The sequence below is a fragment of the Mauremys reevesii genome, linkage group 8 (genome assembly GCF_016161935.1).
Source record: "Mauremys reevesii isolate NIE-2019 linkage group 8, ASM1616193v1, whole genome shotgun sequence".
NCBI classification, from domain to species: Eukaryota; Metazoa; Chordata; order Testudines; family Geoemydidae; genus Mauremys; species Mauremys reevesii.
This window is the reverse complement of record NC_052630.1, coordinates 17,493,658-17,515,144: the sequence shown is the minus strand read 5'-3', so window position 1 is coordinate 17,515,144 and position 21,487 is coordinate 17,493,658. Positions and strand designations below refer to the sequence as shown.

The window sequence follows — 21,487 nt, the reverse complement described above, 5'->3', positions numbered from 1 at the left end:
ACCACTGTCATCACGTAGGCTGACCTCTTATATAATACAGGCCACAGAATTTCCACAAAACAATTCCTAGAGCAGATCTTTTAGAAAAGCATTCAATCATGATTAAAAATGGTCAGCGATGGACAATCCACCATGACACTTGGTAAATTGTTCCAATGGTTAATTGCTCTGACCGTTAATATACATCTTATTTCAAGTCTGAATTTGTCTATCTTAAACTTCCAGCCATTTGATTGTGTTGTACCTTTCTCTGCTAGATTGAAGAGCCCACTATCAAATGTTACCCATGTAGATACTTACAGACTGCAATTAAATCACCCCTTATCCTTCTCTTTGTTAAGCAAAACAGATTGACCTCCTTGAGTCTATCACTATAAGCATGTTTTTAATCCTCTAATTATTGTTGTGGCTCTTCTCTGAACCCTCTCCAATTTTTCCCACATCCTTTTTGAATTGTGGACACCAGAACTGGACAGTATTCCAGCAGTGGTCACGCCAGTGCCAAATACAGGACGTAAAATAACCTCCCTACTCCTATTTGAGATTCCCAATTATGCATCAAGGTCAGATTTGGCTCTTTTAGCCACAGCTTTGCACTGGGAGCTCACGTTCTACTGGATCATCTCAGATGACCCCTCAAATCTTCTTCAGAGTCACTTCTTCCAAGGATAGAGTCCCCCATCCTATAAATATGGCCTACATTCTTTGTTCCTAGATGAATGACCTTACCTTTGGCTATGTTAAAAATGTGTATTGCATGCTTGCACACAGATACCCAAGTCAGCCAGATTACTCTGCATCAATGCCCTGTCCACTTCATTATTTGCCACTCCTCAATATTGTGAACTTCAGTGATGATTTTACGTTTTCTTCCAAGTCACTGATAATGTTAAACATGGGGCCAAGAACAAATCCCTGTGAGGCGTGACATGAAACACACCTGCTTTATGATGATTCTTCATTTACAATTATATTTTGAGATCTAGCAGTTAGCCTGCTGTTACTCCATTGTGTGCGCGCGCACGCATGCACATACATACCCCCCCCCCCCAATCTCATATAACGGGAAGGGGCCTTGAAAGGTCATTGAATCCAGTCCCCTGCCTTCACTAGCAGGACCAAGTACTGTCTGTGACAGTTTCCCCCCCCACAGGTCCCTAAATGGCCCCCTCAAGGATTGACCTTATAACCCTGGGTTTAGCAAGCCAATGCACAAACCACGGAGCTATCCCTCCCCTTATGTTAATTTTATATCCTTCTAGTTTTTTTAATCAAAACATCATGCAGTACCAAATCAAATGCCTTAAAGAAGTTGTAATACATTACATCACCCATTACCGTTAGCAACCAAACTTGTCATAAAAAGAAAAAGGGGGCGACCAGTCCTACACATGCTCTAAACAAGGTCACACCACTGAGTTATATGATGGCATAATATTCTCCCTGTTCTCCACATCATTCTTTATCTATCCTAACATCTTGTTGGCTAGACAAATACAAGCGTACCCAACTGGGTGAATCAACAAATTTCTAAAAACTTTTTTTAAAAGGGTGAAGAATAAGACTTTTAAGAACATAAGTTTAGTTTAGGGAACTTCACATTATCACATCACCTGCTTGGGTCAACAATGTTTACATGGGTAACAGTTATCAAGAATCTGACAAGTATTTCCTAGTACACATTTTATTTCATTAATTACACAAGCTACAATCTGATCTTGTATATTTCAAAACTAAAAAAAACCAAACAAATCAGTTATTAGCAAGTTCTAGTCCCACCTCTGAGGAAATTCTATGCATAGAAATGCCAATCAACTCCACAGGAGTCCTGCATATAGGACAGGCAGGTTGGTCTTCTAATTAGCAATGGTTGACGTATAATGTAAAAATCTTTGAGTTAAATGCATTTACCTTCAATTTGTTCTGTTAATAGATTCCTTAATAAGTCTTGTTTTTACCAGAAATGGTTTTAAAGAATACTTTCCTCTCCACCATAACTGTAACTGCCACATACAGGCGAGTCTCATCTTACGCGCATTTAACATGCATGAATTCAGCTTTGTGCAGTTGGCAAAAAAAAAAAAAAGAGAAAAACAATAATTTCAATACTGTACCTGTAGTGCGGGTGATTCCGCCTGCCATTACACTTGATGTAATTTTGACTATACGTGATTTTTGCTTTAGGCGCTGACAGCGGAACGTAACCCCAGCATAAGATGAGACACACCTGTACCAGTAAAAGGGCATTTCTAAAATTCAGGTGCAAGACAGCTATATTCCCATACAAAAGATCTGCAAAAACATGAAAGAAAAAAATTAAGAGTCCTGAAATACACACAGGATGATTTCTATTACCTTTTCTTGCTTAGAAAACATGTTCAATTAGTGGTGTTGTGAGCAAGTATTTATTCTCTATTCCAAATCTCATCCCCTAAGCATCCCCATTTCAAAGCCTCCTTCCTTCAAAAGCCCTTATCTCGTAAGGCAGATATTGCTCCAAGGCTTTATATTTTAGGCAAAGGAAACAAGCTTCAAAAAAAGAACTTTTTTTATTTCCATTATGGTACTGCATAAGGCCCCAACTGGGGTTGGGACCCATTGTGGAGAACACTGTAAAAATACAGAAAAAAGCCAATTCCTGCCTTGAAGTACTTACAATCTAATGACAGACAGATGAAGGGTAGGGTAATAGGGATACAACACACCAGTGAATGAGCATGGGGAAGAAATGACACTACTGTTACATGTAGCATAGCCTTTTTTTAAAAAATTGAGACTAGAAGTGAAAAAGGGGAAGAGAAAAAAAAAGTCACAGCTTGTCACCTGCCTGGCCATGATCGGTAAGCAAAGTTTTGTAGGCATCGTGACAGAGTAAATTCTAAGGAGTAATTTGAAGGAGGATAAGGATGAGATTGGATGATTCCCGCCCCCCCGCATAAGGAACAACACGGAAGAAAATGCAGAAGCATTTAAGGAAGCTGATTGGTGGGCATTAAAGGCTAGCAACAGTGGCGGAGGTAGAAGTTCTGATTAATAGATTGGATTGGGAGTTGTGGGGGGCTATGTTGTGACAAACTTTTGTTTTATTAATACCATATTTGTACTCTGATACCATCCCACCTTAGAGATCATCAGGTGATATGCATTTGCTTTAAGGGGCTGTAGGGTGTGTAACTCACTCCTAGTCTAAAATAATTCTCCACTCATTCCTACTTTTAAATTGAACTTTAGAAAGGAAAGAGAAGCTCTAAAGATTCATTATAAATATGGGACCAACACTGGTTCTCACTTTGCATTAGATCACTCTTAACTTGGTTTTACAATTGGCACATTGCAGTTTTATCTGCCTGTTGTATTTTCAATTGTTTCAAAACGTCGATGGTCTGGAATTCATTTTGTTCAGTGCACTGGCAAAGGTGCATTAAAATAATTAGTTTACCCTTTAAATAAAAGATACGAAATGCTTTGCCATTTTCTGCAAAACACAAATATACTCACAGTTTGCTGACCACATTACTTCATATTGGCTCTTACAGAACTGTAATGCTCTCCACAGAGAAACTATCTTCTCTCCAGCTGCTTCAGCAATATTCGTTAACTATAAGGCAAGCAAAAGCCTGCACATACAGGGACACGCACACACACACACACATTTTTCAGAAGAAAAGTGATAAAGCTCTTTTTGTGATGGTTGTAATTTTTTGGAATGGTTCTTCAGTTTTCCAATTTTTTAAAGTTAGTTATTTGTAGCTTTTTCTTTTTTCCTTTTTTTAAATCTTGAACCATTCCATATTATATCTTTATTGCAAAAAGTCAACATGCATCTTAGAAATTCAGATTGTAATCAATAAAACAAACATTACATATATGAATTTAAATGTATAAACAGTTAGAAATTCAACAATATCTCCTATTATACTATTACACAAGTTCACAATTTTGTAAAAACTATAGTACAAGTTTACTATACATCAAGAGGAACTTATATTCCTTTTCACATGATTTTGTTAAAAAACTGCTGAAACATCTTCATCATAAATGGGCAAGTGTTTTCAAATGAATCTTTTCAGCTCATGGGCTTTGTTATGCTTAAGAACTTAATCTGATGATAAAGAAATGAAGAATAATTCTTCATACCAAGGTTTAATGTTTAGCATATACAGTTGTATTGTCTGTAAACTAGGCTTTAGTTTGGTAACATTTTATTTTAAATTTCCTATACATAAGTTGCTTGGTATTCATATATAGATATAGTACTGATTATGAATTAAGTCAACTGTACTTTCTGAAGGTGTACATTATAATTTCATAATAAAAATAAAATGTTACCATAAAAAAATAAAATGGGCATTCTCAGTTGCCTACTTAAAAATAAACAATTTAGTATTTCCTACTAAGCCCTAAAATACAACACAGGGAGATCCTCTAGCTTTGGCAAAATGAAGGTCACTTTCAAACAGCTTTCCCACTCCTTAAATACCAGAATTAAGTCAGTTACTATTATGCTGCCTATCACTTATATTCCCAATAATATAATAGCATGTTTTAAATACACAAGCCAAGTTCGGAGGCACAATGCATTTTTGTGCTTCAATGCTTAGAAATCATGTTTGGGATGTCACTTGAGGATTTATGTAAGGCTACCAATGTGTATACCAAAAGGAAATGTTATATAAATTTCTCCAAAGCCCATTAAAGAAATCTTCCACCCTTATCTCTCGCCTAGCTCAAACTAAAAAAGCCAATACATATGAGCAAGGGCAAAAGCGTCTCTCAACAAAGTGTGTCCTTTTAGCGCTAAAACCATATGAAAAGGAAACCCCATTCTGTTTAACTGTGTCAAAGGCTACTGAAATTTCTCTTATGGCAGTGTTTCTCAAACTGAGGTCACCGCTTGTGTAGCAAAAGCCCCTGGCGGGCTGGGCCGGTTTGTTTACCTGCCCTGTCCACAGGTCTGGCGGATCGCAGCTCCCACTGGCCCCGGTTCACCGCTGCAGGCCAATGGGGGCCGCTGGAAGCAGCGGTCAGTAAGTCCCTTGTCCCTCACCACTTCCAGCAGCTCCCATTAGCCTCGAGCAGCAAGCCGTGGCCAGTGGGAGCCACGATCGGCCGGACCTGCAGACGGGGCAGGTAAACAAACCGGCCCAGCCCGCCAGGGGCTTTCGCTACACAAGCGGTGACCCCAGTTTGAGAAAAAACACTGCCTTACAGCTTCATTCATTCACTGTAATCTTTAGTTTCCAAATACAAAAATACAACAATTCTTATTGAAATCTATACGCTGGTAGTTTTAGTACACAAAAAGCAAAATATTTACAAAATTATACAGTTTAAGAAAAAACTCTGTACAAAAAAAATATATAAATCCTTTGTTCCCTCTATCATTTTTTAAACTGCCAGGACTCAAAACATTTGCTGTAATGGATCTTTCAAAATATACACTGAGCCACAGACATTAAGAAAATATTAGAGATGGTGGGAGAAGAGCAAGGATTATTCTTCTAGGTTCAAAGTATTAATGTTTTTTCATCATTCCTTCATAAATTTAATTTAAACTCAGCAGTAGTAGGAATGCAGTATTTAATTAGAAAATGGAAGTCTTAATATGAAGGGGGGGGGGAATATTGAAGGACATATTCCCTCCAAATGACACCGAAACTTAAAGCGATAAAGTTTTGGCTTCTTTTACATATTACCACAGCAAAAAGATACTCAAATGGAGAGGAAGAGTACAAGGGGCAACCTGAAAGAACATGACTTCAAGTAACTTGCTATGCTCAGCCTAAATTAAAATTTCTGGTACATGTATTTATTTTGAATCAGGAACCAGTTGCCAAATCTTCTGGTGTGTTAAATATCTGAAAGCAATATATGATTTCTAAAGCCAAGAATGTATGCATTTGGTACATGTATATAATAAGCTGTTTAGAATCCCAGCAGTTGGTAAGAGAGTGTTTGCTCTGCTCCCTCAAACTGACATTCAGAACGCAAAGACACTATTTTACATGGCTACTTACATACCAGATAACTCCAACTGTACAAAGCGTACAGTACAGATGCCTACAGAGTGAAGGAAAAAGCCTACTGGATAATGTATTTATGCTCATGAACAGCAAGACCCACATAACAGAGTTATGAAGATCTACGGCTCTTGAGGGTCTAAACTTCTGAGCCCCATTTCTACCAAAATCACCACCATTTCTTTTTTGGTGCTTTTTTGTTTTAAAGTGGCATAAAGACAAAGGCAATTGAAAATTTCATAGGTGTCTGTTTTACCTGCTTTTAAACTAAACTGCACTTTAAGATATAAATACAAATAGTTTTCCTAAAGTGAGTTTTAAACACTAGTCTTAAGAATCATATCACTTAAAGTGCTGGTTTAGTATAATAGGATATTGACCTTCCCTGGGCCAAAAAACAATAAAACTTGCTCTGAACACTGTATGGGTTTGGCCCGAATATTAATAAAAGTGACAGACCTGGTCACATTGCGGGCGGAGGTGAGAGAAGAGGGGTCTCATGGTTGTTTGTTTTAGAACTCTATACAGTTTAACAGGATTGACATTTACCAATACTGACAATGCAATAAATCAACAGCCTGGATTAAGCTTGAATCTTGTATCCAAACTGTAAGAAGGAATTGACACTGACAGTGAAAGAATGGAAACAATATGCTAATGACACAGGTATCAGTGTCACTGCTAATGTTTCACAGTGAAACAGGATTTAAAGCAATTTACAGTGAACTAGTATCAGGCAGTATCATACTAATTCCCTGTTAAAGTATGCAAGAGGAAACAGAAGACAAAACACTAGAAGGCAGAAAAGTTGGGGTCTTCTACACTAAAGTTGTGTGTGGCTCTCAAGACAGGTCATGAAGCAAAAAAATGAATTCAGACAAATATTTCCTACAATAGCTGACTTCACATGTAATAAAATGCTACCCTTTTTGAGTTAGCAAACATGAAGCAATTGACATTTAATGAAAATGTGTCTGCAGCTCTCTCCTGCAACCCTATAATATTACTAAATAAAACCTGTAACATTTTTTCATTTATATCTAATAAATCAAAGCATTAAAAAACAAGATAATACAGGTGGCATGAAAAAAGGGCTTGACAATATTGATAAGTTTCTTCTTTATAGGAGGACTACCATCACTGATGATCTTTATAACTCTGTAAAAAGTCATTGGGCCTTTGGCTGACCTAGTATCACAGCTAAGTATCTGTCATGTTCATATCACAAACTTGTTCTCACTTGAAATCTACTGTGTGTTTTGAAAAGTAAAATAAAATAATTTTTTTTGGCTCATCAACTTTCTTAAATAATTTTTTAAAAGTTGTAGTTCAAACTATATTCCTAAAACTATACAATTCCAAATCAAGTTTCATCTTCTCCAAGAACGGGATTCATCTTCATCTTCATCATCATCGTCATCATCTTCGTGCAAAAATAAATCTGAGGTTTCAGTCTCCTGGATGAAGACAAAATTGTAGTCTGGTTTTAGAGATGACACGCCAATGCACTTCTATATGCAAGAGGCAACATACTACACACCACTACCCTGATATAACATGAATTTGGATATAACACGGTAAAGCAGCGCTCCGGGGGGGGAGGGGCTGCGCACTCCGGCAGATCAAAGCAAGTTCAATATAACTCTGTTTCATCTATAATGCGGTAAGATTTTTTTGGCTCCCGAGGACAGCGTTATATTGGGGTAGAGGTGTATATAAAGCAGCAGCATCTTGATATTATTTTAGGGTTGGGTTTACTCAATGGCTTCTAGATACTATTTGAAAGGATTCCCCATACAATGTGCACACACAATGCGCTGGCTCTAAAAGAAGGAGCTGTGTCCCCTCCTCAGTGGCACCAGTATGTTGCAAAAATAGTAGGATCTTTTTCATTTAAGTGAAATAAAATTCTTTACTAAGGGGAGAATAATTTGCAACATTCCTATTAAGTTCTGGTTAATAATATATCCATATCCCTCCATGTCAAGGGACAGAAACAATTATCCAACTTAAACATTGCTTGGTTCAGGATGGCATGTGGTCTGAGAAAGCAATACATAGTTTAAACTTAAAGATTATGTACTTTGCACATTTTTTGCAGCTCTGAAGGTGTTTTGCACCATCTGTCCAGGATTAATACAAAATGTATCATCTAGTACCAATAATTAAGACTAGTAATTTCACCTTCTTACTACATTGATTCTAGTAAATATGGGATTGTTAATTTGAATTAGAGTCTCTTGCAAATATCTAGTAGTTTACAAGTCAAAGGGATAATTTTGAGATGTGAATAATTATTTCTGCCAAAATATATAAATACTATCTTGCCCCCATCATAAAGAAGGAAAAAGGGTCAGAAGGAAACAGCCACAAGTCCACAAATCAAATACTACGGTGCTTCTGAGCAGTCTTTATTAACTGTTGTTGGTTCTCAGAAATGAGTACTTTCCTTTGCAGACCAGGCCAAGGCAAGTTTGTTTATCCACCAATCATTTATAAGTGCCCAAATCAGGGGGAAAAAATAAAAATCAGGTACTGGAAATGAAGGAATCTACCCCATATCAGAACTGCCGATGTGTACCTTTAACAATCAGCACACACAGAACTCAAATGTTTGGCCCTGATAGTTTATACAGGTACGCATATTTTACTCAAAAATACATATTGCTCTCTTAAGGATGCATGTGCAGGTACAATATCCAAGTAAGGTTTCAACATTTCTATCTTGTAAGAATTACTGTGAACTTTGACACAATATCTTCAGACAACTTCCACAACAAATAGAGAGAAAACATTCTACATAAGCAAAAATCCCTACACTATTAGGAATCCTGTGAAACTGGATAAGCCACTATTCCAATGAACTACAGTACCTCTTCCTTGGACTCCTCTTCCTCAATTTCTGTGGACACAGACGGTACCTTAGGTTTGTGCCATGATATCTGTAGTCTTCGGTCTTTGAATCTTAATCCTTGGTTAGCAGCCTGGGTTTTATTTTAGATGTGTTTTTAAAGGGAATTAAAAACATATGGTTCATAAGAGTAAAGAAACAAGGTAACCAATAGTGAGCTAGATTAGATACTTTAATCAGAAGAGGTTATCCCCATAAGGAGTGTCAGTGTACACCTCCCAAATCTATGCTACACAACAACCACCTCCCACTCCCATAAGGATATTTCTGAGCAGCAACTTCAACACAGCTCCTAATTGGCGGTGTCACTGTATGCACATTGGCATTCTGAGAACAGCAATAGGGCTCAAAGATTGCTTGGTTGGAAGACTCCAGCGTTGAAGCTCTGTCAATACTGAGTTCCCCAACCATTTAACTAATGGCAACAAATATCCACGCTGTCCATTCCAGACTGGTATGGAACAAAGCACCCTGAAGAAAGTTCAACTAGTACATTGTACCAAAGAGTAGGATTCTTACCCTCAAACCACAGGAAGAGTTCCTTTACTGAACTTACATTTTCAGCTTCTGAGCGGGACTTAAAAGTCAGAATGACACTTAAAGGAGAATCCTCTTCTTGGAGGTCTTCAATATCTCCAAATTTCTGTGAAACAGATGTACAATAAGCATCATTAAACAGGTGTGCTAGTCGGACAAACCATGTTGTATCACGGGCCTATTCAAAGCTGAAATTTAAATATGGCTTTTTTAGTGGAAGGAAGAGATAGCCTGAGGCTAGAAAGGTGTCACAGCTTGTACCATCCCGCAGCGCTGTATAGCCTCGAGCCTGTCTCTCAAGAAACACATTTAAATTACTTGCAATTAAAATTCACTGCTCAACTAGGAACATACATCTGCCCCCTACAAAAAGGGGCCTCCACTTACCATTGTTAAGAATTCTCCTTTTCCCCCCTTAACCTCCTCCTCCACACACATACGCACCCCTCCCCCATGACATAACTTCTCTAGTCCCATGAAGTAGTTCCTTTTGGAGCTCATTAATTTGCAAAAGGGAAACTGTTCAGCAAGAGAACCATAGCACTCTGCCAGAAAACAAAAGCTTGATCAATCCACTATCACTAGATCAATCAGATGTTTGCATTTTACAACTAACTCCCTTTAATCTGAGTATTAGAGTGGCAGTAACACTGGATCACAATACTAGAGAACTAGATTGTACACTAAAGCCAATCTAGTTGAAATGAGAGCAACTTACAAACTTTCATACTGTATTCGTCTTCAATGCAAAAAAAGGATTTGTTGTCAGTGAAAGCATTTCTTGAATCGTAGTCTGTTTTTATGTAAAAAACTACTAAGCTTCTTGGAAATACTTTATTAATTTAGATAACTGAAATAATGGTATGCCAAATCTCTTACTGCAGGTCTAACATCTGATGCTGCTGAACTAGCAGAGAACTTTTGCATAAGAATATGACTCTCAAAACTGGGAAAATTCCCAGAGGATGGGCACTATAGAGCAGTACTTCACGCTCAGCTAAAAAAATACTAGAGCTGGTTGAAAAAAATTCCAGCAAAACATTTTTCATCAGAATTGACCAGTCCATTGAAATCTAAAGTGTTCTGCAGATATAGTTCTATTTCAATAAAGTGCCTTCAAAAACCCTTATTTCAAGAGTCCAAGAGAACCCACCCTGGTTACATGGCAGGCAAGCAAGTTGGCAGGATGACTGCCTCAGAGACCTGAACCTTAGGTCTACCAGGGTTTGCAGCTCTGGGTTAACCCACCATATGGGGCACAGCCAGGATTTCATTCCCTTCTACAGAGAACTTTGAAATTTTTGGGTTTTTTTAGTTCCAATTTGGAATGAAAATAAATTTCTGAAATGAAAATTCTCTGTGAAATGAACTACCTTTCTCTACCCAACTCTAAGGGTAGGTCTATACTTACCCGCCGGGTCGACGCGTAGAGTTCGACTTCTCGGAGTTCGAACTATCGCGTCTAATCTAGACGCGATAGTTCGAACTCCAAACGCGCTCCCGTCGACTCCGGAACTCCACCACCGCGAACAGCGGTGGCGAAGTCGACGGGGGAGCCGCGGACTTCGATCCCGCGGCATCTGGACAGGTAGGCAGTTCGAACTAAAGTAGTTCGACTTCAGCTACGCGAATACGTACCTTAGTTCGACCCCCCCCCCCCCCAGTGTAGACCAGGCCTAATAAATGGTTCTGAATATTGCCCAGTTTTGCCATATCACTGCTTCCTTTTTGCAAAAGTTTAGGTATTCTTTGCATTAACTTGGTCAAGGTTCAATGTATGTGTTTCAATTGCTCTGATTATATTTTATGAATTACCTAAAGAATTAACAGGCTTCTCAATTAAGAAGTGCCAGGATGCAGAAGACGTTTAGGAAAATTTATCATAAACTTGATTTTAATTTAGTTGTGTCCCATACTGACACTGAATGCAACAGTTCCAGAGCTGCCTCCAGGCACCAGCTCAGGGCGACCAAAGGAAAGGGGCGGCACGTCGGGCTCTTCGGCGGCAAGTCCCTCGGTCCCTCTCGGAGGGAAGGACCTGCCGCCGAAGAAGAAAGTGGCGTGGTGGAGCTGGCGCTGATCACGATCATGGCTCCAAACAGGCCCGCTCCTCCGGGTTCAGCCATGCAGCATCCACGCCGAGAGGTGGAGGGTCATAAGGTTTGGGTGTAAGAGCCAACCGTGGTCCTGTGACAGCAGGTCCGGTTGCCTGGGCAGGAGCCAGGGAGAGGCTGCTATCAGGTTCATGAGCGTGTCGAACCAGTGCTGGCAAGGTCAGGCTGGGCCGATCATGATAACCTGCGCCTTGTCTCTCTTGATCTTTGCCAGGACTCTGCTGATGAGAGGAATTGGCGGGAACGCACACATCAGACTCCCTGATCAAGACAGGAGTAAGACATTGGAGATGGAGTCTTTGCCCAGACCTTGCCAAGAACAAAACTGACAACATTTTCTATTTTGCCTGGCAGTGAACAGGTCCACTTGAGGAGTTCCCCACCTCTGGGGGACGATGTAGGCTACCTCCAGGTGGAGTGACCACTAGTGGTGAGAGGAGAAGGCCCTGCCTAGCATGTTCTTAATGCCAGGGAGGTGACAAGCCTCCAGGTGGATCTCGTGATTGAATCAGAAGTTCCAGAGACAGAGTGCCTCTTAGTAGAGAGTCAACAAACGTGCTCCCCCTTGCCTGTTGATGTAGAACACTGAAGTTGTGTTGTCAGTCAGAACTCTAACCACCTTGCCAGACAGGTGAGGCAGGAAGACTCTGCATGCCAAGCAGACCACTCTGAGTTCTTCAACGTTCATGTGTAGTGTCCTCTCCTCCGGGGACCACATACCCTAGGTCTGGAGATCTCCTAGGTGCGTACCCCAGCCGACGTCCGAGGCATCCGAAACTAACTTGACGGAGTGAGGGGGGTTGTCGAATGGAACTCCCTCTAGGACCTTCTCGCGATCGGTCCACCATCCCAGCGAGGTGAGTATTGCCAGGGGGAGGGTAACCATCTTTTCCAGGTGATCTTTGCACTGGGAATAGACCATCGCCAGCCATTGCTGCAGGGGCCGCATCCGGAGCCTGGCATAGCGGATAACATACGTGCTGCTATGTGACCCAGCAGACACGGGCTGTAGTTAGGGGGAACACAGACACCTCCGCGATAAGGTTTGTCAACGTCCGAAACCTTTCTAGAGGCAGGAATGCCCTCGCACAGGTTGAGTTGAGCCCCACTCCAATGAATTCTATCCTTTGCACTGGAACTAACGTAGACTTTGTCATTCACCAGTAGGCCCAGGGAGCGGCATGTGGCTTGCAGCACCACGACATCCTTTTGGACAGGAGACCTAGAGCTGCCTTTGACCATCCAATTGTCAAGGTATGGGTATATCTGGATATCCTGGCGTCTGAGGTAAGCCGCCACCACCAACATGCACTTGGTAACCACCATCAGTGCTGTTGCCAGGCCAAACGCGAGAACCGTAAATTGGTGAATCGGAGAAAACGTCTGTGTCCTTGGAAGATCACTATGTGGAAGTATGCGTCCTTTAGGTTGAGGGCAGCATACCAGTCTCTCGGATCCAGGGAGGGGATGATAGAGACCAGGGAGACCATGTGGAACCGCAGCTTAGGTACTTGTTGAAGTCTTGCAGGTCCAGAATGGGACATAGACCACTCTTGGCCTTTGGGATTAAAAAGTATCAGGAATAAAACCCCTTGTTCCTTGAGAGGAACCTCCTCAACCACACCCAGCTGCAGTAACCCTTGAACCTCCTGCACGAGGAGATTCTCGTGAGAAGGGTCCCTGAAGAGGGATGGGGAAGGTGGGGGGGGGGGGGTAAGAAAGAAACTGAAGGGTATAGCTCTGCACTGAACCACTGGGTCCTGAACACAAGGTTATAGTGGTCCACAGGGAGGAAAAAGTAAAGGCAGTTGGAAAAAAAACGGAGAAGATGGATCCGGGGAATAGTCTGGTAGGTCACATCCTCAAAACGATCACTTGGCCTTCCTGCTTGTTTTGGGTGGAGCCTGGCTGAGCAGAGGGTGGAGGAGGGTGGCTCGGGTGGTGTTTGTAGCCCCTGGCCTTCTTGTGAGGCAGGTCCTGCCGAGCCTGGCTCCCTTGTCCCTGAGGCTGTTGTGGTTTGAACTGCCTACGTGCCGGGCCTGGGATGTAAAGCCTCAGAGTTTTCAGGGTGGTATGGGAGTCCTTTAAACCGTGCAGATTGCTGTTTGCCTGCTCTGCAAATAGGGCCTGGCCATCAAAGGGAAGGTCCTGCATCAACTGCTGAGCCTCAGTGGACAAGCCTGAGAGGAGCAGCCAGGAAGCTCACTGCATGGAGATGGCAGAGACCATGGTGTGGGTGGCAGAGTGTGCCACACATGAAGCTGCCTGGAGGGCTGCTCTGGCCACAGCCATGCCCTCCTTGAGGATCGCCCAGAATTCCTTCCCAGACCCTTCAGGACGCAAAGCCTCAAACTTGGCCATGGCCTGCCACATGTTGTAATCATAGTGGAAGGCTTGGTGACTGGCCACTCTCAACTGCAGTTTAGAAGACTAAAACTTTGCATCCAAAGAGATCCAGCCTCCTTGAGTCTTTGTTTTTGGGGGTAGCCCCAGGTTGAGCTTGCCTCTCCCTGTGGTTAACTGCCTCAACCACTAGGGAATTGGGGGCTGGGTGGGAATATAAGTACTCATGCCCCTTAGTTGGCACTAAGTACTTGCACTTGGCCCTTTTGGAGATGGGGGGCAAGGAGGAGGGAGTCTGCCACAGGGCATTAGCAATCTTACAAACCCCTTCATGAAGGGGTAAAGACACCCTGGCAGGGACCGAGGACATCACACAGGGAGTCTGAAGGCTCCTCCAATTCCTTGGCCTGAAGCCCCAGGTTAGATGTGACCCTCTTCAATAGGTCCTGGTGAGCCTTGGCGTAATCCTGAGGAACTGGGTGAGGAGGCTCTGGGATAGCCTCGTCTGGCAACGATGAGGACGATGCTGGTACTGCGGGATCCTCGACATCCAATGGTGGTCCAGCAGGCTGCTCCCCTGGGTCCTCCTAGACCTGTGGGGTCCTTCCCCCAAAGTCTCGAGCACTGGAGGGGGTCAGGATGTCAAGGCTGCTGGCCTGTCTGAGGCTCCCGACACCGAACTGGCAGCCTGGGAAGGTTGGGAGGACCCTCAAGGGTTCCATGGCGCTGGCCACTGTGCTTGGGGCCATGGGACAGGTATCAGTGCTGATGTAGGCAGCACCGCAGACATTGGAGGCCGCCCAGCAGTTCGGGAAGCCTGCTCTGTGCCAAAGCTATAGCCAGAGTGGTCGCCATCTGGCGACCAGGATCGGGCGGAGCGGTGGCTCTTATCTGACCGGTGCCGGTCGCTGTGCCTGGAGGTAGACCTGTCCGAGCGAGACGAATGTCTTGGTCGGGGATCGATGGTATTCGACGGATTGGCAATCTACACCTTACACTACCTGACTGGTACCGGGACCGGAAGCTATCACGGGCCGGTTGCTGAGAGGATCTTCCCAAATACGGTGATCCCCATCTCGGAGATCAATGACAGGAGGCTGGTGACCAGCAGCTTCGGTCCCCCAACTGGTCCCAGGATTTGTACTGAGCTCTTGGCGAAGTTAGGGTTTGGTCTCAGTGCTCCTGCCAGGGGGTGCATGCCTCAGTGAGTCTGCACCAGGCTACTGGTGAAATATGCCTCGAATCTCGCTGTCGGTGCTCAAGGCCTGGGGACCAAAGAGGGCTCCACTGAGCGTGCCTATTTAGCTCTGAGGCGTGATGGCTCTGGGTGGGCGAGTGGTGGCGGGATGTCCCATGTGATGGGGAACGATGCCACTGAGGTCCCAAGGTGTCTTTACCCCGAGACTGGGATAACACCGGAACCGGTATGGGCAGCACCAGAAGCATCAGGATCTCCTGAGCTGCCTATAGGGCTTTGGGCATAGATGGCACCTGAAGCTGAGAGAGGCCTGTACCGCTATCCAGAATCACAGGCCAGATATGGGATGGGCTGCACCCCTCGACTTGAACTGGGGCCTGACTTCCCAAAGGGGGTGTTGAGCTACCCGGCGCGGGTCTTGGCTGGCCCCAAGCCCTTTCCTTTCCCTTGAGGGAAGCAGATCTTCCCCTCACTGTATTCTTCAGCTTCTTGGCTGGAGCTGTGGAGGGGGATCAGTGCTGGCTCAGTGGATGGTGCTGGCAGAGCACTGCGCACTGACGCCACAGTACTTGGTGCTGAGTCGAACCATTATTCTGGTACTGGAGTGAGTGCTGACTCCATCAGGAGTGCTTGCAGGCAGTTTTCCCGCTCCTTTTTCAACCTGGGTTTGAAGGACTTACGAAGATGACACTTGTCGCTTATGTGCCCTTCGGCCAAGTACCTTAGGCAGCCACCATGTGGATTGCTGATGGGCAAAGGCCATTTACAACGATCGCAGAGCTTAAAGCCTGGGGACGGGGCAAACCCTGTCCTGAGTCCTGTTCGGGATTTATGAAAACGTTAAGAACTACTACTAAGGGTAACTAATTCAACTACTAACTATATATAACTATATTACAGGTTTTATAAAGTTCGCAAGAACAGAGAAAAAAAAAACAATGCTAGCCGAAGCAGATGTTCCAGCACCATCCCTGGTGGCAAGAAGAAACTGGGGGGGTGAGGGGGGAACCAGTGGCGCCCCTTATACCGTGCCATATGGGCGCCACTCCGGAGGGTGCCAGAGCCAGACCAGGTGCCAGAACCGGACCCCTATGCATACTGCTGAGGGAAAAACTTCCAGCACTGGTGCATATGGCGAGAATACCCACCTAATATGGAACGGACATGAGCTAACACTTGAAGCAGCAGCGTGCTTTACTTTTTAAGTTACATGGAGACAATGGGTTGGCTAGGAAATGTTTTTGGTGGGTGGATAAATACACATACATGTCTCCCACAGACTGTAAAAGGCTGTTAAGTATTTTTCATACTTCTAAAGTCCACATTTCAAAAGACTTTAAAGCAAGGTAGACAACATATATAAGATAACAGAACAAGGGAAAAAAGATTCATTTTACCTCCTGGTTTTGTTCTGTTTTTAGTCTACATACACATTTATGTTCCTGCAACATTGAAAGCAATACCCATGGTAATACACTATTTGAAGTAATGTGTGTGCTTTCATACCTTCAGCACACACGTGTCAGGTGTAATATGCATTTATTTTAATGCATGCATTTCACTATACCAAAGAAGTTAACTTAATTGTCTTAACTGTCAAAATGTACTGACTGCTACATTCACATTGCACAATGGGCAGATATGGGAGCAGGCCACTGCTCACCTGCGTACAAACCCACACTCCACAGATGAGCTAGCTAGCTTGGGATCTACTCACCACAAGACGTGCATTTCAGGTGTTTGAGTACGCACTCAAATCTATGCACCTGGACATCCATAGAGACTGCAGTGCAGGATATACCAGATATGGCAAGTATTATATTCGGGGTTGCAATGATTACATTTTTGATCAGTAAAATGTCAACTTCACGATACACACACACAAACAGATGAAAAAGATGTTCCTTGATAATTTTTTTTTTTTTTACAGACAAGTAATTAAGAAAAATGCTGCTGGAGAACTTTTTAGAGTAACAATCTAGTGATGTATACTTCTGAATTAGGCTTGTTCCAAATCGACTAGCAAATGAACAAAAGTAGGTATGATGTTGATTTAAAGACATTCACTTTGTATATTTTGACATGTGACGTTGACAATTTCTGTTTTAATAGTTTATAAAGATTTAAATTTTTGAATGTCAACATCTAGTGTCATTAACCCCCTGCCCCTCCATAATTTCCTGCAACTGTGAAAATTTAAAATTGATAAAAAGCAAAAACCACCCCCAACTCCTCCCTCCTCAACTTCAATGTCTATATCCACTGAAATTATAAAAAATAAAAATTGAATTTTGCCAAGCCTCGTTACATTTAATAATCCAAATCCCAATTTTGGAAACATAATTTAAGAACATAAGAACGGCCGTACTGGGTCAGACCAAATGTCCATCTAGCCCAGTATCTGTCTACCGACAGTGGCCAATGCCAGGTGACCCAGAGGGTGTGAACCTAACAGGCAATGATCAAGTGATCTCTCTCCTGCCACCCATCTCCATCCTCTGACAAACAGAGGCTAGGGACACCATTCTTACCCATCCTGGCTAATAGCCATTTATGGACTTAGCCACCATGAATTTATCCAGTTCCCTTTTAAACACTGTTATAGTCCTAGCCTTCACAACCTCCTCAGGTAAGGAGTTCCACAAGTTGACCGTGTGCTGCGTGAAGAACTTCCTTTTATTTGTTTTAAACCTGCTGGCCATTAATTTCATTTGGTGACCCCTAATTATAAAAGCAAAATTATATACTTAACTTGTTCTATGACTTTGGGATAGTGATATGACTTATCTGTATTATGGAAATATGAATAAAGATTCTCACATCTTCAAGATGGGGCGGGGGGAAGGCTTGCACATGAAGTTGCTTTGAGTGCCTCCATTGGAAGATGCTAAAGAAACACCAAGTCTTGTATCTGCAGTATGGAATCATGACTACTTTTTTTTCAGTTTAAGTTAATTATCCAGAGCTGACTTACAGAGAAATGTTGTAATAATTCATCTTTCTCCTCTTCTATGAAGCCACCGACAGTTAGAGCTTTGGGGCGGTGATCCACCACCATATGATTCAATGTGCCCCGTCCTCTCCCACCACGACCTCGTCCTCTTCCTCTGCCCTGAGCAGATACCGCTTTCCCTCGACCTACAGGCAAGATACCTAAACGGGCAGCCTGTTAAAGAAAGGCACACAGTGGGCAAAGCTATTTTCAGCTTTCGGGGGAGTTGAAAGCTTCACGTAACAGACATGAAACACGGGAGCAGCACTCCTTACAAACTCACCTCAACCTGTAGTTGACTGAGCTTTTTCCGCAACTCTGTTGTATCTTCTCCAGAAGACAATCTTTTATGAAAGTCCAGTTCTGCATCTAAAAGCTCCTTTTGTGCCTTAAAAAAAACGGGGTTATTAGTACTTATCCTCTAAATACCTTATTCCATTTTCTTTAGCCACAAACTTTAGAAAAATCCCTCAGTATCCATATTCCTCCCTAAGCCCAATGGTTCATGCCCAGTAGAAGAAAATGAGTAAAGGGGTGGGGAGAAGAGGCAGGTTAAGGGTGGAAGCTTAGGAGAAGGGCTGGCATGGGCGGGCCGAGGGTTGAGCCCCCACTGCCCCTGGTGCTTGCAGAGTAGGGGAAGCTGCAGCTGCTGCTGCACAACATGCTTCTCCTAGCGTACAGCACCTTCAGCCTCCTTGCCTGCCTCATTGTCTCCAGTGCCAGTGGGCTGTGCCTATGTGGGGTACGGCGCGGGCACCTCCCAACTATAGTACTGTACTGTACGGCAAAAAAAATTTCCCTGGAACCTAACCCCCTCTCCCATTTACATTCATTCTTATGGGGAAACTGGATTCACTTAACATTGTTTCACTTAGAGTCGCATTTTTCAGGAACATAACTACAACGTTAAGTGAGGAGTTACTGTACTGGGTAACATGACATAGTTCACATTCAGGATCCAACGAACAAGGTTGGCAAGAACAACTAATTATTAAATTATTACTCAGCTTGATTTCTTCTCAGAAATCGTGTGATACATTTTACTTCAGAAAGTTGACATTCAAGCAATGTCTGTAATCAACTTAAGGTTTGAGATATGCTCAGATTACTGTAACAACTAGGTATACCAGTTCCCTATCTACCAGTGTCCTAACGCATATTAGCTTTCCACTTTGTTCTATCCCCGAGCTTCATTGTCCACTCTAAAAGATGAGGTGAGAAAGTAAACCTGAAGACTGCTATTGTCTGCTTGCTAAAAATCCTAGTAATGATTTATTTCAGAAGATTGTATGTATGTATACATACAGGTAGGACAATGCACACACCTCTGTCTTGGACTTCAGTTTTGATGGCGTGGAGGCTACAGAAGAAGTTTTCAATTCATCCTTTAATTGAGAGATTTTTCCTGTTAGTTCTTTCAAGGTCTTCATTATTTCTGCCCTCTCCTCTGGTTTCGTGGCCTTATTTTTTTCCAGCTTAGATATCAACATCTATGTATGTAAAAAAAAACAGAGTAAGAAGATACAATTTAGACAAGTAACCACATTCAATAATTTTGGTGCCCACTGGAATCCAAATGCAACAGCTGGAATACATTCCAGACTTACCTTTTGGCATTCTATTTGTTTTTCTAACATCTCCTGCTTCTTTTTTCTCATATCTTGTTGTAGCTTCATTGCCTCCTAAGTGAGAAGGACATACTTTCAGTCAGTTATTGGGCATATGCAAGTTACTATGATTAGAAAGAACTAGATTAAATCACACTACTTTTTCATGGCTGAGATCTAGAGTAACAGCCATTCAGTATTAGATTTGTCCTGCAGTGACACACAATGCTACACTGGGCGGGGGATGGATTCAATAAGTCTTTTATCTATAAGTTTCTGATTATCCCATATATAGTCAAGAAATATCAATAACTTTTTTAACACTCCTCCTGCCAACTGCTCAGGTGTTATACTTTTTCTTTTAAAAATAAAAATGAAAGCTCTAATGAAGATTAAAGGTGTGTGCGCTGCACAAATGTAAAGAGGCTCTGATCCTGATTCACTGTATCACAGTAACACCTAAATGCCCCAAGCTAATGCTGCAACATGCACACAAAACAAGGGACAGCACAGACCACTTAAATGAAAACATTTGTCTCTCACAATTCCTCTTCATCTTTTTACAAACAAACACTTTCTCGGTCAAGTAGAATAATTTAAGTGCCTGAGAACATCCTCGGATACAGAACACATCAGCCACACAATAAGAGCATTTCCAGTAAAGACAAAAACATATAATACACTTAACCCCATACACTCCCTTTACTGCAAGAGGGAACAACTATTGAAAGCCACTGGGCCCACCTGGAAGAGGAAAGTGGCGAAAAGGGCTGCTCCTGCCCCTGCTTAGCCACACTGCCTCTCTGCAAGATATCCAGACAGCCCACACGCTGTACTTGGGGCGGAGGATCACTGTAAGGGCACGTCTACACTACGGGACTATTCCGAATTTGCATAAACCGGTTTTGTAAAACAGATTTTATAAAATCGAGTGTGCGTGGCCACACTAAACACATTAAATCGGTGGTGTGCATCCACGGTCCGAGGCTAGCGTCGATTTCTGGAGCATTGCACTGTGGGTAGCTACTCCGTAGCTATCCCATAGTTCCCGCAGCCTCCCCCGCCTCCCCTCCCCCGCCCCTTTGAATTTCCGGGTTGAGAAATTCATTGTCGCGGGTGGTTCTGGGTAAATGTCGTCAGTCACTCCTTCCGCTGGGAAAGCAACGGCAGACAAGCATTTCATGCCTTTTTTCCCTGGATTGCCCTGGCAGATGCCATAGCATGGCAATCATGGAGCCTGTGTAGCCTTTTGTGACTGTCACCGTATGTGGACTAGATGCCGCTCACAGAGGCGATTCAGCAGCGCTACACAGCAGCATGCTTTTGCTTTTGCATGATAGCAGGGATGGTTATCAGCCATATTGCACCATCTACCATACCATAAATTGGTAATAAGATGATTGTGGCTACCAGTCCTTTTGCACTGTTCCATTTGCTGCTGTCATAAGTGCCCCTGGCTGCTCTTAGCCAGGGGCGGAAAAGCCAGAATTGGGAATGACTCCCTGAGTCAATCCCTCCTTTTTGGTATCTAAAAATAGAATCAGTCCTGCCTAGAATATGGGCAAGTCCCCTAGAATATGGGCAAGTCCCCTAGTCCTGCCTAGAATATGGGCAAGTGTACTAGAGAACCACTGTATCAGAGAACCAGAGAGCACAGCTGCTCTGTGTCAGATCCTGCAGAAATTATGAGCTGTATTCTATTCACAGGGGGTGCTCCTGCAACAACCCCACCTGTTGATTCCGTTCTTCCCTCAGCCTTCCTGGG

The 21,487-nt window shown here is 43.0% G+C and overlaps 1 protein-coding gene across 1 annotated transcript in view; it reads right to left on the bottom strand.

The window, feature by feature from the left end:
• Positions 1-5,145: 5,145 nt before the first annotated feature.
• Positions 5,146-21,487, bottom strand: part of RBM27 (RNA binding motif protein 27) — a 44,198-nt gene continuing 27,856 nt past the window's right edge. Inside the window, exons 15-21 of the mRNA XM_039484458.1 lie at positions 19,723-19,797; positions 19,441-19,605; positions 18,399-18,503; positions 18,098-18,289; positions 9,488-9,574; positions 8,894-9,004; positions 5,146-7,477 (exon numbers count right to left, since the gene is read on the bottom strand). Coding sequence (XP_039340392.1) covers positions 7,391-7,477; positions 8,894-9,004; positions 9,488-9,574; positions 18,098-18,289; positions 18,399-18,503; positions 19,441-19,605; positions 19,723-19,797 — 822 coding nt within the window. The 3' untranslated portion in view covers positions 5,146-7,390. The remainder of the gene's footprint in view (positions 7,478-8,893; positions 9,005-9,487; positions 9,575-18,097; positions 18,290-18,398; positions 18,504-19,440; positions 19,606-19,722; positions 19,798-21,487) is intronic.